Source organism: Dermochelys coriacea, chromosome 6, assembly GCF_009764565.3.
Source record: "Dermochelys coriacea isolate rDerCor1 chromosome 6, rDerCor1.pri.v4, whole genome shotgun sequence".
Lineage (NCBI taxonomy): Eukaryota > Metazoa > Chordata > Testudines > Dermochelyidae > Dermochelys > Dermochelys coriacea.
Genome location: NC_050073.1, coordinates 68,442,224 through 68,458,678, shown reverse-complemented (window position 1 = coordinate 68,458,678; position 16,455 = coordinate 68,442,224). Strand labels below are relative to the sequence as shown.

The following is a 16,455-nucleotide window of genomic DNA, read 5'->3' as shown; positions in this document are numbered from 1 at the left end:
TATTGTACTGCACAGCAAACTGATCACAGGACAGCAAAGGACAGCAATGAAGCACACAGATAGAGTTTCCACAGAAAGGCCTGACTTTACCTGAATGCACAGCAATAATGGGAATGATGCGTTGACCAATGAACTTTCCTCCTTCCTCCAAAGCCACAATTCTGAGAGAAGCCAACTCTGGCATCATAATCTGGATAGAAAAACGTAAGAGCTCAAGCCCCAGGTGCCTTACTATGACTCCTAACAGGGTATTGGTGTCACTAAGTAAAAATGTAAACCCAAGAAGGAAATCTTCCCCCCCGCACGCTGCCCAATAAGAACTGCTTTGTGACCCCATAGTTTACAAGAAAGAGCTCCAGGTTGGGAATCAGGTGTTTCTGAGGTCTAACCCTGGCTTTGGGCTAGTCACTACACATATCTGTGTCTCAGAACCATCATCTAAAATGGAGATAATACCCACCTCACCTCATGAGCTGGTGAAAGCTTCCCCTGCTTTCCCAAGGGTGTTGTGAAGGTGAACACGTAAAGGAGTATATAGATGCTAAGCATTATTATTACGTTGCTGTTACACCCCCTAACTCCACACCTGGAATAGTAGCAACAAGCAAATCAGTTTTTCGATCCTATGATCTGACTCACATGAAATTCTCTCACTATTCTACCATTTCTCCCTAAAACAGTGCCTCTCATTCTGTAATGCAACCTGTGACGAAGCGGAACTGTTCTTAATGTTTCCTCTGAATAGTGTGGGGGTGCCTCAGTTTCCCCTATGCAGTTCTTAAGTATCTAGATGGTGGGATAAGGGTGTATGATCGTTGCAGAGCCCTAGAGGGCAGGTGTGTTCAGGGGTCTGGACACAGAGAATGGCCAACACCCTGTTTCCTGGCAGCTGATGGCCTGGCCCCTTCCCCCCTGCAAGGTGAGAGCTAAAGGGTTGGAGAACAAAGGAATCAGGAGAACTCCTGGCCCGGGAAAGGGACAAAGCCCAGAGGAGGAGGGGCTGGAGACAGTTTCAGTTTGAGGCTGGCTGGGGAGGAGGAGTGAAGTGCAGACGTGGTTGTCTGGTTCATTGCCCCCCAAAATGGACCCAGCTGAGGGGTCCTGTTCTCTGCACCTACAAGCTCTGTGTTAGACCATGTTCCTGTCGCCTAATAAACCTCTGTTTTACTGGCTGGCTGAGAGTCATGTCTGACTGCGGAGTTGGGGTGCAGGACTCTCTGGCTTCCCCAAGTCCTCGCCTGGATGGACTCTCTGGGGGAAGTGCATGGAGGGGCAGAGGATGCTGAATGCTCTGAGGTCAGACCCAGGAAGGTGGAAGCTGTGTGAGCTGTGTGTCCTGAAGACAGGCTGCTCACATAAAGGAGACTTTCCCAGAGTCCTGACTGGCTTCATGGGGAGCAGGTCCAGAGCATCGCCCGGGGACTCCGTGACACAACCACATGGGTGTATTTACTCCCATCTTTTCTGCTTCCTCATGGCTGGAGATTCCCCAGGCTCATTTGATTAGCACATTCAGTTTGAAATGCTCAGAGAGGAGTGTTTTGGTCTCTGGGATGTCCAGAAAGGGTCCCCAACGATCCTTCATCAATAGAGGAACTTGTGGTTGCTCGAATCTCTGGCCCTTGGAATCCCCACAAAAGATCTTTATGGGTCTAAGAAGGAGTCTTTCATGAGGCCCTGGAATCCCCAAGGAAAATGCCCATGGGCACTGGGCTCTTTAGGGGCGCTTTATCTGAGTTACCATGAAGCGTTGTTACCTTTTCAAAAACAAAAGCCTCCTCCTTCCATACAGGGTTGAGGGAATTGGCACTTGATGTCAGTTTGGTTCTGTATTTACGTTTTGGGTCCCCTGGCAAACCAAACAGTTCCACTTCTACATACGTCTTCACGCTACGCTCCGAGAGGAACTGGCCAGAAAGGATCTAAGAACAAATAGAAACAAAACTAGCAACAGCTAGTAAAGCCCTCTCCTGCCCCTGAGTCACTTCTTCTGTTGCCCATCTCCTCTCTTGACTTAGTCACTGCTGTCTTCCAGCCCATTAATTCCCTATAACATGCCTGTCTCATTCCTCTTTTCCTTCCCTTGTGCTCCTTGCTTTAGTGTTTCCCCCTTCATCTTCCCTCCCCATCACCAGAGCCCGGGATTATTCCATGTGGCAGATGCAAATTTTCTATTTTCATATGAATATGATTAATTTTAAACACTGAAAGGCCTGGGAGTTGCCATAGTAACACTCTCCGGCAGGAAGTTACGGGTTCATTTGCCATTAAGAGCCCTCCTGGGTGGTAAATAGAGGAGCTGTAGGTGCCAGTTATCTCCCTGCTGCGAGTGTGCAGCTCTGTCAGTAGAGAAACAGCACAGGGGCTTATACTTGCCGTTATTGAGAGGGAGCTTGCTACCACAACATCAATGCGGTCCACAGAGAAAGGGTCGAACTGCTTGTCTGGACGCCGCATGAATTCGTGTTTCAGAAGGTAGCCGCTCTGGCCGTTAAACTCAAAGAGGGCCATATTCTGTTGCATGGGGACATCTGAGAGGGAGAGACAGAGGGACACAGAGACAGGAATTTTTGCGAAAGTGCAGCAGCAAGGTCTGTACGTCTCAAGGAGCTGTAGCGACTGAACTTCTGTAGCCTGTACCTCACACCCCCCTGCACCTGTGCCCTAGCCTGGAGCCCCTTCTGCACCCAAACTCCCTCCCAGACCCCTCACCCCCTCCTGCACCCCAACCCCCTGCCCCAGCCCAGAGCCCCCTCCTGCACCAAAACTCCCTCCCAGACCCCTCACCCCCTCCTGCACCCCAACCCCCTGCCCCAGCCCGGAGCCCTCCCCTGCACCCAAACTCTCTCCCAGACCCCTCACTCCCTCCTGCACTCCAACCCCTTGCCCCAGCCCGGAGCCCCCTCCTGCACCAAAACTCCATTCCAGAGCTTGCACCCCTCACTCCTGCACCCCAACCTCCTGCCCCAGGCTCAGCCAATGCACACCCTGCAGTTGAGAATGTTACACTGATTTGTGACAATCCCTAAAGGGTTTTGGATCTATAAACCATAAACGACACTAATAAAAAGTAAAATTCATGAAATGTCCAGTGGATTCTATGAGATTAGGTGCAGTGTGACCATATGATCCCTGAACCCAAACTCCCTCCCAGAGCTTGCACCCCTCACTCCTGCACCCCAACCCCCTGCCCCAGGCTCAGCCCGGAGCCCCCTCCCACATTCCGAACCCCTCAGCCCCAGCTCAGAGACTGCACCCCTTCCTGCACTCCAACCCTCTGCACCAGCCTGGTGTAAGTGAGTGAAGGTTGGGGAAAGCGAGCGACCGAGGGAGAGGGGAATGGAATGAGTGGGGCCTTTGGGAAGGGGCGGGGTAAATCCTGGATTGAACTTAAATTCAAAAAGTGACCTCGTGCGTAAAAAGGTTGGAGACCACTGCTCTAGCCCTTCTCAATCTGTCTGCTCCGCTATTAATGTTTGCCCTCTCCTTCCTTCACCATTCACTCACTTTGCTCCTTATTCTTTCTATGCCCCATATACAATACAATCCCCTCTCCGCCAGTCTCCCCGACTTTCATTTTTCCTTCCCCTCTCTCCCACTTGCCCTCTCCCAGCCCACCTATCGATTCCAAGGCCAGAAGGGACCATTGTGATCATCTAGTCCGACCTCCTGTACAACACAGGCCAGAGACCTTCTCCCAAATAATTTGTTTGAACCACAACGCATCTTTTAGAAAAACACCTAATCATGAAAATTTGCCAGTGATGGAGAATCCATCTGAACCCTTGGTAAACAGTTCCAAGGGTTTATTATCCTCACTGTTCTAAATCTGCACTTTATTTCCGGTCTGAATTTGACTAGCTTCAACTTCCAGCCTCTATCTCTTCTACACTCACACACGTGTGTGTGAGAGACAAGGCCTTTCCTCCCCGCCTTCTCACTCTGGGCATGCAGTACTTGAAGTGGACATGGGAAGGGGGAGCTCTGGAGCCCCTTCCAGCCCACCCCAGATCAGCAACACTGGAAACAATAGTGGGGAGGGAAAGTGCTAGAGTGCAGTGGAGGGAAGCTCCTCTGCATGCCAGGTGCCTCATTATGCATGCTGCCTACAACAGCATGTGTGGCTTAGGTGTAGCCATGCTTCCCAACAGCCTGTGTTAACCACTACACTCTTCACACCATCTGAAGAATGAAATTAGGCTGGCCTAAGATGATTTCTGTGGATGCTGGACTGTATAGATAGTATGTGGGAGGACTGAGTTCAAAGGCATAGTCATGCAGGGCTAATCCTGTCAGTGCTGCTGAAAAAGGCTCTGTCTGTGAGAGAGAGGCTCAGAAGGAGACAGAGAGATATCCATGTATAGGTAGACTCTGACAAGACAAAGGCAAAGCAAACAGCACACATGTTCAGAGGCACCTGGTAATACCAGAAAATTCCAGTGAGGGAAAGAGGGGAAATAAGAGCGGGTGTGAATACAATTCCATCCATTGAGAAGCATGGGACAGCTTGCAACTCACCCATTGTCTGGAAGTTTAAGGCCACCATTTGACAGCCGACGTTCCAGAACATCTGAGGCAAGTAGTTGGATGAGTCCATCCTGGTGCCCTTGGGGTAAATCCGGCTCATCTGTCGCTTGTTATATCTGCAGTTACTCCATAGGAAACAGGTCTGGAGTGGCCTATTGCTGCACATGTGCCCTGGGACTAGCTCCCAGTTCCAGATTATATGAGCTTCCTTGCTGGATGCTTGGTAACATCCCATGTTATAAACACCAGAGGCTGTAAGATACAGTATCAAAGCAAGACCCATTTCCTGCATCCCTATGTAACATGATGTGCGCCATGCTTAGCAACAAATATTTGGTAGTCCTGACTGCACCTGCTAGAGGGCAACAGGCATCCTATCAGGAAGCCCTGTGACCAGTATGACCTACATGTTCCCCAGATAATAGTACCTTGTCTGAGTTCTCTGTGTACTTGGTACGTTTCATGGATTGTGAGTAGGAGCTAATAAGGTTCTGACCACCCGAAGCAAGTTGTGCTGCCTTTACCTTATCCCGGGAGCCATGCAAGTAGTCATGGGATTGTGCACTGTTGCACAGCTTACCAGAATGATACCGTATGACAGGGAGTGAAGCTTTCATATTCCACTTGCAATGCATCACCCAGGTGCACAGGACACTGCTGCGTAAGAGCTCACCTAGCAAAAAGGATACTCTACAAACTGCACCGGGGATTTGGTCAGTAGATCAAAAGCCTTCATTTCGGTGAAGGAGGAGATGACATAACTTCGGGTCTGCTCTGGGAATATGGAAGAGGGAAATGTTTAAAAGACAGGCATGCCCGCACCTCATCTCATACTCTGCCAAGTGCTCGCAAAAAGAAAAGGAGTACTTGTGGCACCTTAGAGACTAACAAATTTATTAGAGCATAAGCTTTCGTGAGCTACAGCTCACTTCATCGGATGCATTTGGTGGAAAAAACAGAGGAGAGATTTATATACACACACACAGAGAACATGAAACAATGGGTTTATCATACACACTGTAAGGAGAGTGATCACTTAAGATAAGCCATCACCAACAGCAGGGGGGGGAAGGAGGAAAACCTTTCATGGTGACAAGCAGGTAGGCTAATTCCAGCAGTTAACAAGAATATCAGAGGTTTCAGAGTAGCAGCCGTGTTAGTCTGTATTCGCAAAAAGAAAAGGAGTACTTGTGGCACCTTAGAGACTAACAAATTTATTAGAGCATAAGCTTTCGTGAGCTACAGCTCACTTCATCGGATGCATTTGGTGGAAAAAACAGAGGAGAGATTTATATACACACACACAGAGAACATGGAACAATGGGTTTATCATACACACTGTAAGGAGAGTGATCACTTAAGATAAGCCATCACCAACAGCAGGGGGGGGAAGGAGGAAAACCTTTCATGGTGACAAGCAGGTAGGCTAATTCCAGCAGTTAACAAGAATATCAGAGGAACAGTGGGGGGTGGGGTGGGAGGGAGAAATACCATCTCCTTACAGTGTGTATGATAAACCCATTGTTCCATGTTCTCTGTGTGTGTGTATATAAATCTCTCCTCTGTTTTTTCCACCAAATGCATCCGATGAAGTGAGCTGTAGCTCACGAAAGCTTATGCTCTAATAAATTTGTTAGTCTCTAAGGTGCCACAAGTACTCCTTTTCTTTTTAAGAATATCAGAGGAACAGTGGGGGGTGGGGTGGGAGGGAGAAATACCATGGGGTAATAGTTTTACTTTGTGTAATGACTCATCCATTCCCAGTCTCTATTCAAGCCTAAATTAATTGTATCCAGTTTGCAAATTAATTACAATTCAGCAGTCTCTCTTTGGAGTCTGTTTTGAAGCTTTTTTGTTGAAGTATAGCCACTCTTAGGTCTGTGATCGAGTGACCAGAGAGATTGAAGTGTTCTCCAACTGGTTTTTGAATGTTATAATTCTTGACGTCTGATTTGTGTCCATTCATTCTTTTACGTAGAGACTGTCCAGTTTGGCCAATGTACATGGCAGAGGGGGCATTGCTGGCACATGATGGCATATATCACATTGGTAGATGCGCAGGTGAACGAGCCTCTGATAGTGTGGCTGATGTGATTAGGCCCTATGATGGTATCCCCTGAATAGATATGTGGACAGAGTTGGCAACGGGCTTTGTTGCAAGGATAGGTTCCTGGGTTAGTGGTTCTGGAACCTATCCTTGCAACAAAGCCCGTTGCCAACTCTGTCCACATATCTATTCAGGGGATACCATCATAGGGCCTAATCACATCAGCCACACTATCAGAGGCTCGTTCACCTGCGCATCTACCAATGTGATATATGCCATCATGTGCCAGCAATGCCCCTCTGCCATGTACATTGGCCAAACTGGACAGTCTCTACGTAAAAGAATGAATGGACACAAATCAGACGTCAAGAATTATAACATTCAAAAACCAGTTGGAGAACACTTCAATCTCTCTGGTCACTCGATCACAGACCTAAGAGTGGCTATACTTCAACAAAAAAGCTTCAAAAACAGACTCCAACGAGAGACTGCTGAATTGGAATTAATTTGCAAACTGGATACAATTAATTTAGGCTTGAATAGAGACTGGGAATGGATGAGTCATTACACAAAGTAAAACTATTACCCCATGGTATTTCTCCCTCCCACCCCACCCCCCACTGTTCCTCTGATATTCTTGTTAACTGCTGGAATTAGCCTACCTGCTTGTCACCATGAAAGGTTTTCCTCCTTCCCCCCCCTGCTGTGGGTGATGGCTTATCTTAAGTGATCACTCTCCTTACAGTGTGTATGATAAACCCATTGTTTCATGTTCTCTGTGTGTGTGTATATAAATCTCTCCTCTGTTTTTTCCACCAAATGCATCCGATGAAGTGAGCTGTAGCTCACGAAAGCTTATGCTCTAATAAATTTGTTAGTCTCTAAGGTGCTACAAGTACTCCTTTTCTTTTTGCGAATACAGACTAACACGGCTGCTACTCTGAAATCTGCCAAGTGCTGTGATCAAAGTATGACACATTCATGCTGGGCCTCAGACCAACACCCAGCCTGTCTCTTTCCCCATGGACCCCATGATCAGACCAAGACACCTCCATCCTTGCTTGGCCCTCTGAAATGGGATTGGAGGAGGACTCATAAAGGTTTATTTGAGCTGTTGGGATTTGCATTGGGTTTACCTGGGACAGGCAAATGAACACATCCAGAGGATCAGCTTGCAAAGGGTGTGTGTGTGTGTGTGTAAGAAGTTCATCTTTTCTTTTATAGAAAACATATAGCAACAGTTACAGCCTGTCATTTTGTTCCAAACCATACATTATAATCTCACAGACAGAGGGGGGCTCACATGGCAGGGATGTGTGCAACGTAAATTGTTTCTTTGGTGTCAGTGCAGGAGTTGTCTTGTTTCCCTTTAGTTTGAGTTGTAGGTTCAAGAGAACCCAAACACTGACAGCAAAGCTCAATGAAAAGCTCTGCATTTCATCAGGTTTTTCACTGACACCATGAATCAACCCAGTTCACTCAAAATTGGCCCCAGGTTTGAGAATCTGATGAACTTGGTGTGTTTGATGAAAGCAGGTGCATTTCACATGGCTACAAGTGTATAGCTTTCTCCATCACCCAGCGGGGGAATCCCCACTGAAGAGAAAGACCAGTCTGGCTGGGCTCAATTCTGCTCTCATTTACACCAGTGTAAGACCAGAATAACTCCATGGATTGCAGTGGTGGTAGTGTTGATTTTCACTAGTGTAAATGATGGCAGAATTTGACCCATTGACTACAAAGAGGGATGTCGATGTTTGCTATTGTAAGAGAGAGCAAGGAGGGTAAAAGAAGATGGCATGGGGCAACAGAATATCTGCAAATACAGCTGCAGTCAAAATAGCTGGAGAGTGTCAATACGTGCAAGTTCATACCAGCTGTTTCAATGAAAACATTTAGAACAGTGAAAAGACAAGAATCCTTCTTACCTGCTGAGATATCAAAGGAGTCAAATTTGATGGGCTGGATGTAATTAACCAGGCTAGACATTTCCTCGTAAGCTGTCACTTCCAAGCCAGCAGTGCCCTAAGCCAAACAAGACTAGACAGATGAAGAGACACCTCCCAGAAAAACAACACACTCACAGTTGGGTCTCTAAGGTTATGGCTACACTAGATCTGGAAGCAAGCATCCCAGTCTGGGTCTAGACTTGTGATAGCAGGGCTCACACAAGTACGCTAAGAATAGCTGTGTAGATGTTGCTTTGAGGTTGCGGCTTGGGGTAGAGCTTGGGCTCTCAAGCCTGGGGGGGACAGAAGAGAGGGAGCTTTAGATTAAATAGTACGATGGGACCCCACAACAAGCTGTGATAGGATCACTGTCCAGAAGAAGAAAATGGGCCAAGAGAGGAAAGGGCAGTGGCACTACCTCATCTGACTGCATCTTTTTAATCTGTTCTTCATCCAAGTTTCCAGATTCCTCCTCCTCTTCCTCTGGGTCCTCTTCAGTCACATCTCCTGCCCAGACTAAGCATACACAGTGCACACCACCAGCACATTTAGACAGGACACCATGAAGGATTGCAAACATGTCCTCTAATGCTGCGTCCACTAGCAATTGAATTGAAAATCCCTTCCAGTGTAAACGTGGGAACACGAAAGGGGTACGATATTGCTCTAATGGCTGCATCCAAATATGGAGAGGCACCACTCTGGGCTGGTGCACTCAAGTAATTCAGTTCTTCCTCTTGCCAGTTTCCTTAGCCCCAAATACAGTAACAGGCTCTAAGTTGGCTGTATCCCCAAAGCCTCCAGCCTCCCTTCATAGGATTCTCCCAGGAGGAGTGGGCTGTAGGCCCACTGCCCCCACCAAGGATCATACCTAATGGGACAAATCTGGGAGTGGATTTACTTTAGATCCCGATTCCTGGCTATTTTACAGAGGAGCTGTTCCTGCATTCTCATAGCGCTCTCTGTTCGCCTTCTGTGACAGGAGCATGGAGACTCCGTAAGAACATAAGGACAGCCATACTGGGTCTGACCAAACGTCCATCAAGCACCATATCCTGTCCTCTGACAGTGGCCAATGGCAGGTGCCCAAAAGTCAATGAACAGACAGGTTATCATCAATTGATCCATGCCCTGTCACCCAATCTCAGCTTCCGGCAAACAGAGGCTAGGGATACCATTCCTGCCCATCCTGGCTAATAGCCATTGATGGACCTATCTTCCAGGAATCTATCTATCTCCCTTCTGAACCCCGTTATAGTATTGGCCTTCACAACACCCTCTGGCAAGGAGTTCCAGAGGTTGACAGTGCATTGCGTGAAAAAATACTTTCTTGTGTTTGTTTTAAACCTGCTACCTATTAACTTAATTTGGTGGCCCCTTGTTCTTGTATTATGAGAAGGAGTAAATAACACTTCCTTATTTACTTTCTCTATACCACTCATGATTTTATAGACCTCTATCATATCCCCCCTTAGTCGCCTCTTTCCCAAACTGAAAAGTCCCAGTCTTATTAATCTCTCCTCATACAGAAGCCATTTTATACCCCCTAATCATTTTTGTTGCCCTTTTCTGAACCTTTTCCAATTCCAATATATCTTTTTTGAGATGGGGTGACCACATCTGCATGCAGTATTCAAGGTGTGGGCGTACCATGGATTTATATAGAGGCAATATGATATTTTCTGTCTTATTTATCCCTTTCTTGATGATTCCCAACATTCTGTTCACTTTTTTGACCACAACTACACATTGAGTGGATGATTTCAGAGAACTATCCACAGTGACTCCAAGATCTCTTTCTTGAGTGGTAACAGAGCTAATTTAGACCCCCATCATTGTATATGTATAGTTAGGATTATGTTTTCCAATGTGCATTACTTTGTATTTACCAACATTAAATTTCATCTGCCATTTTGTTGCCCAGTCACCCAGTTTTGTGAGATCCTTTTGTAGCTCTTCGCAGTCTGCCTGGGACTTAACTATCTTGAGTAGTTTTGTATCATCTGCAAATTTTGCCACCTCACTGTTTACCCCTTTTTCCGGATCATTTATGAATACGTTAAATAGGACTGGGCCCAGAACAGATCCCTGGGGGACACCACTATCTACCTCTCTCCATTCTGAAAACTTACCATTTATTCCTACTCTTTGTTTCCTATCTTTTAACCAGTTACCAATCCATGAGAGAACCTTCCCTCTTATCCCATGACTGCTTATTTTGCTTAAGAGCCTTTGGTGAGGGACCCTGTCAAAGGCTTTCTGAAAATCTAAATACACTGGATCGCCTTTGTCCACATGCTTGTTGACCCCATCAAAGAATTCTAGTAGATTAGTGAGGCATGATTGCCCTTTACAAAAACCATGTTGACTCTTTCCCAACAAATTATGTTCATCTATCTGACAATTTTGTTCTTTACCATAGTTTTAACCAGTTTCCCTGGTACTGAAGTCAGGCTTACCGGCCTGTAATTGCTGGGATCACCTCTGGAGCCCTTTTTAAAAATTGGTGTCACATTAGCTATCCTCCAATCATTTGGTACAGAAGTTGATTTAAACGATAAGTTACAGAATAGAGTTAGTAGTTCTGCAATTTCACATTTGAATTCCTTCAGAACTCTTGGGTGAATACTATCTGGTCTTTGTAACTTATTACTGTTTAGTTTATCAATTTGTTCCAAAACCTCCTCTAATGACACCTCAGTCTGGGACAGTTTCTCATATTTGTCATCTAAAAAGAATCGCTCACGTGTGGGAATCTCCCTCACATCCCTCAGCTGTGAAGACTGATGCAAAGAATTCATTTAGCTTCTCCACTATAGCCTTATCGTCTTTGAGTGCTCCTTTAGCATCTCGATCGTCCAGTGGCCCCACTGGTTGTTTAGCAGGCTTCTTGCTTCTGACGTACTTAAAACATTTTTTGCTATTACTTTTTGAGTCTTTGTCTAGCTGTTCTTCAGATTCTTTTTTGGCCTTCCTAATTATATTTTTACACTTCATTTGCCAAAGTTTATGCTTTTTTCTATTTTCCCCATTAGGATTTATCTTCCACTTTTTAAATGATGCCCTTTTGCCTCTTACTGCTTCTTTTACTTTGTTGTTTAACCACGGTGGCTCTTTTTTGGTTCTCTGTGTTTTTTAAGTTGGGGTATACTTTTTAGTTGAGCCTCTATTATGGTGTCTTTAAAAAGTTTCCACGCAGCTTGCAGGGATTTTACTTTTGGTACTGTACCTTTTAATTTCTGTTTCACTAACCTCCTCATTTTTGTGTAGTTCCCCTTTCTGAAATTATATGCTACAGTGTTGGGCCACTGTGGAGTTTTCCCCACCACAGGGATGTTAAATTTAATTATATTATGGTCACTATTACCAAGCGGTCCAGCTATAGTCACCTCTTGGACCTGATCCTGTGCTTCACTTAGGACTAAATCAAGAATTGCCCTCTCCTCTTGTGGGTTCCAGGACTAGCTGCTCCAAGAAGCAGTCATTTAAGGTGTCAAGAAACTTTATCTCAGCATCCCTTCCTGAGGTGATATGTACCCAGTCAATATGGGGATAGTTGAAATTCCCCATTATTATTATTGAGTTTTTTATTTTAATAACCTCTCTAATCTTCCTGAGCATTTCAGAGTCACTAACACCATCCTGGTCAGGTGGTCTGTAATATAGCCTTACTGCTATATTCTTATTTTTCAAGCATGGAATTACCATCCAAAGAGATTCTATAGTACAATTTTAGTTCATTTAAGATTTTTACTTCATTTGATTCTACGCTTTCTTTCACATATAGTGCCACTCCCCAACCAGCACGACCTGTTCTGTCCTTCCAATATATTTTGTACCCTGGTATTACTGTGTCCCATTGATTATTGTCATTCCACCAGGTTTCTGTGATGCCTATTATATCAATATCCTCATTTAATACTACGCACTCTAGTTCACGCATCTTATTATTTAGATTTCTAGCATTGGTATATAAGCATTTTAAAAACTTGTCATTTTTTTGGCTGTCCCCTATTGCATGACATAATTGAATGGGACTTTTTTTCACTTGACAGTTTCTCATCAGATCCTCCCTGTATTTTGTCATTTTCCATCCTCTCCTCCTTATTAGGACGTAAGGCTGAAATCTCACTTGTTCTGTCTTGGGGTCCATGGGCTGAAATCTCACTTGTTCTGTCTTGGGGTCTCCAAATGTAAGATGCAAAAGAGATGAAAGATCTGGGGGGGGGGGCTGCAGGTTGTACAGGCCTTCAAAACATTTATGGTTAGGAAATATGTCATGATGTATTTGTTGGATGCCATGGAGCTACTCAGTGACAATGCAGGACAGGAATCAAAGGCAATATAGCCTATCCATGCACACATCAGATCAACAGCCAGTATATGCAGCAGTGCATCTCAGAAGAAGCAGAACGGTTGGTAGATAACCAGGCAATGTATTGGGAACATGATCTTTTAAGGCTCTGGTATCACTATTACTGATATAAGGTGTCTGAAAACAATTCTATTCTGAAAAGCTGATCCCCCTCATCCTCCACTCTGAAGTGCCTGAACTTACGTATGTTAGATCTTAAATAACACCTCAGACCAATTTGGACTTTCTCCAAAGGGCCAGGCCACCCCACCTGAGTGGAATGAGTCCCCTCCCACACTCCGTATTGTACCAGTATCAATACCATCCACAGAGACATGCTGGTCAGTAGCTTCATTCCTCTCTTTCTTCAGAGAGTCCTGCCTCTCTTCAGATGCAGATTGTTTCTTTTTGTTCTTAATCAGGATTTTCCCTAAGAGATCCTGAGGGCTTGGCAAGGGAACACCCGGCTTCAGCTGCAACAGAGAAAAGTCCTTATTGAATTTCCCCTACAAAGAGACAGAGCTCATACACTCAGCTGTCCATCTGTATCTGTGAATATCTCCATCCACATGTCTGCCTCCACACTGCACCATCTGCATCCTTCAACATCTCTATCCACCCGTCTACACCTGTAACCACCTGTCTGCTTACAGTGCCATCCACATCCTGTATCCTGGCCATCTGGCTGCCAATATTACATTGGCATCCTACACTATTTTTATACCTTTCTCTATCTACAGCCCATACTTTTTCCATCTTTGTGCCTGCATGTGCCATGCTCTGTTTCCAGCCACACATCTGCCTATATCCAGCACCATTTAAAGGACCACCCAAATATCCTTCTGTATCCATCCAACTAACATATGGTTTTCAGGTGCTCTACCTTGTCTGCCTACCATGATTCTTCCCAAGAGGCACTGCATGCGTGTGTGATTCTATTGCTGTAAAAAGAAAAGGAATACTTGTGGCACCTTAGAGACTAACAAATTTATTAGAGCATAAGCTTTCGTGAGCTACAGCTCACTTCATCGGATGCATACAGTGAAAAATATAGTGGGGAGATTGTATATACACAGAGAACATGAAACAATGGGTATTACCATACACACTATAACAAAAGTGATTCGGAAAGGTGAGCTACTACCAGCAGGAGAGCAGGGGTAATAGCTCACCTTTCCTGATCACTCTTGCTACAGTTTGTATGGTAACACCCATTGTTTCATGTTCTCTGTGTATATAAAATTTCCCCACTGTATTTTCTACTGAATGCATCTGATGAAGTGAGCTGTAGCTCACGAAAGCTTATGCTCTAATAAATTTGTTAGTCTCTAAGGTGCCACAAGTCCTCCTTTTCTTTTTACGGATACAGAGTAACACGGCTGCTACTCTGAAACCTGTCTATTGCTGTAGACCTTGTCCACCCTCCAACAGCCCACATGCCATCCTTCATTGTGCCTTGCTGTACTGTGGACTGTAAGCACTTTGGCAGACAGATGTTGTCTTTTTATTTTTCTGCAAAACACCATGTATATTTATGGCACAGCAGTAGTAATGTGCATAGGAGTTACACAAAGGTAATATGCATTTGTACATGCAAACTGGGGAGCTGCATGTGCAATCACTTATCTGGGCATGCACTCCACTGTTCTGTGCATGCAGCTGCATATGTTACTTAGCTGACTATGCCTGTACATGTGTATTTCACATGCACAACTCATATTGGGTCTGATTCTAAAGTCGAAGGAGTCACATAGGTGTAACTTAGAGCAGAATCAGGCCTCTAGTTTCAAAAAATCTGGCCCTGAAGCTGAAAAGTTCACCCTTCATTCTCCAAGTTGCTCAGCACCCAGCCCTATTTCCAGCTCTCTGCCCTCACTGCCTCTGTCTCCAGGCTCACTGACTGTAATGCCTTTATAAGCCTCCTCCCACTTGCCACAAAGGATCCCCCAAATTACCACACAGGTGGCAGAGCCAGACAGCACCAGGGAGTGATCCCTGTGTGTATGATGCCCTCTCCCCAATAAAACTTCTCCCCTATCTTCCACTTACTGGATATTTTTCTAGAGGATCTGTCAGAAGCATGTCCCCAAATATGGTCCTGCAGTACTCAGCCATCTTAGCCTGCTGTTTGGGCCTAAAGAATAATGCAATAAAACAAGAGACATGAATCTATGGAGTCTGGAAAAGAGCATAAGCAACCCTCCTCCACCATGCACCTTCCCCCAAAACCCTCTCCTGCCAGCCCGCCCAAAGAGTTAACCCTAACTTCCCCTCATCCTGATCTCTCACACAGGCTCTCTGAAACCCCTCTCCAGGACTAACAGCATCTGCCCTGCTCTATCACCTCCCCAGCATTAGGTGTTTTGGGGGATGTTGAATGGGAGTGGCAAGATGGGATTCACTGGTTTAATTATCTCATCTTTCGGCATCAACCACCTCTGATCCCTCCAAGAAAAACTTCTAACACTGCAACTCTGATGCTTCACCTTGCTACCCCCAGGCTCAGACACCCAAGAAACCACAACCATGTGCGAGGCAGCTGGAGAGGTTGTGCTTTCTTCTACCTCCCCTCTCAGACAGCAAAAAGTTAATTCTCTCACGTGAGTTCCCCAGATGTGAGCCCACCAGCAACTACTGGATACTCACGAGTCAACATGGTTCTCAAAGGACAGGATAACCGGGTAGAGAGAGGTTTTGAAAGCACTTTCTGCAATGGCCTCAATGACATCCTAAACAAGAAGAGACAGACATTATTATAGTGTCCTGAGACAGGTAGCCACCCAGCTTTCACATCTCTGAGTTGATCACTTCCAGCAACTCTTCCAGGCATGACTAAACTTCCTTTTCAACACTCCTCTCGTTTGGTCTCTCAGCATGTGAGGTACAACCTGGATTCCCTTCTTTTATACTCAATACTTCACATTCAGAGGTGATGCAGAAGGCATAGGAGGGCCAGTGTATATCTTGTTACATGGATGTGATTAAAAGTAAATGTATCTAAAGGGAGACTAAATTTGGTGTAAGATTCACTGAGGGGGACAGAAAAATGGTGTAAATGATGCCAGATTAAACTCTCTCGACTTACTGCAACACATACTTCCTCTGAATTTGTCCATTTGTCTGTCATTTTACTTGCCTGTAAAATCCTTCTGGATCCTGACTGTCTAATAGCACAGCAAATGGAAATGCTCAGCAACCAGCAGTAACTAACATTCCAGATGCTGTTGCCATGGAACTGTTCTCAACAATATTGATTTATTTTTAAAATAATATTTTCCCCAGGGCCTTATTAAACTGCCATGAACTTTTCTCTATTTTCTTTCCCACTGTTGCTAACTGGCAGGTTCCAGGAGCATAGTTTTTTTCCTTTGTAATTATCTGCCCCCACTTACTCCTGCTCCATTCATTCAGTGATATCATACAATCCATTGTATACCGCATTATAGTACATGGACTGCAGAGTTCAATCCATTGGGCCAAATTCAGCTCTGGTGTAAGCCTGAGGAAGACAGTGGCATAATGCCAGGGATGAATATGGCACAATGACTTCAATCTATGCAACCCCTGCCCTCCAACCC

At 45.3% G+C, this 16,455-nt stretch overlaps 1 protein-coding gene across 2 annotated transcripts in view; it reads right to left on the bottom strand.

The window, feature by feature from the left end:
- The window catches only part of PLCB2 (phospholipase C beta 2), a 73,230-nt gene that overhangs the window by 15,174 nt on the left and 41,601 nt on the right, over positions 1-16,455 (bottom strand). For both annotated transcript variants that reach the window (XM_038405936.2, XM_043517365.1), the window contains exons 12-21: positions 15,524-15,606; positions 14,927-15,011; positions 13,200-13,350; positions 8,942-9,039; positions 8,503-8,599; positions 5,217-5,301; positions 4,519-4,643; positions 2,377-2,531; positions 1,758-1,922; positions 91-190 (exon numbers count right to left, since the gene is read on the bottom strand). In XM_038405936.2, coding sequence (XP_038261864.2) covers positions 91-190; positions 1,758-1,922; positions 2,377-2,531; positions 4,519-4,643; positions 5,217-5,301; positions 8,503-8,599; positions 8,942-9,039; positions 13,200-13,350; positions 14,927-15,011; positions 15,524-15,606 — 1,144 coding nt within the window. The remainder of the gene's footprint in view (positions 1-90; positions 191-1,757; positions 1,923-2,376; positions 2,532-4,518; positions 4,644-5,216; positions 5,302-8,502; positions 8,600-8,941; positions 9,040-13,199; positions 13,351-14,926; positions 15,012-15,523; positions 15,607-16,455) is intronic.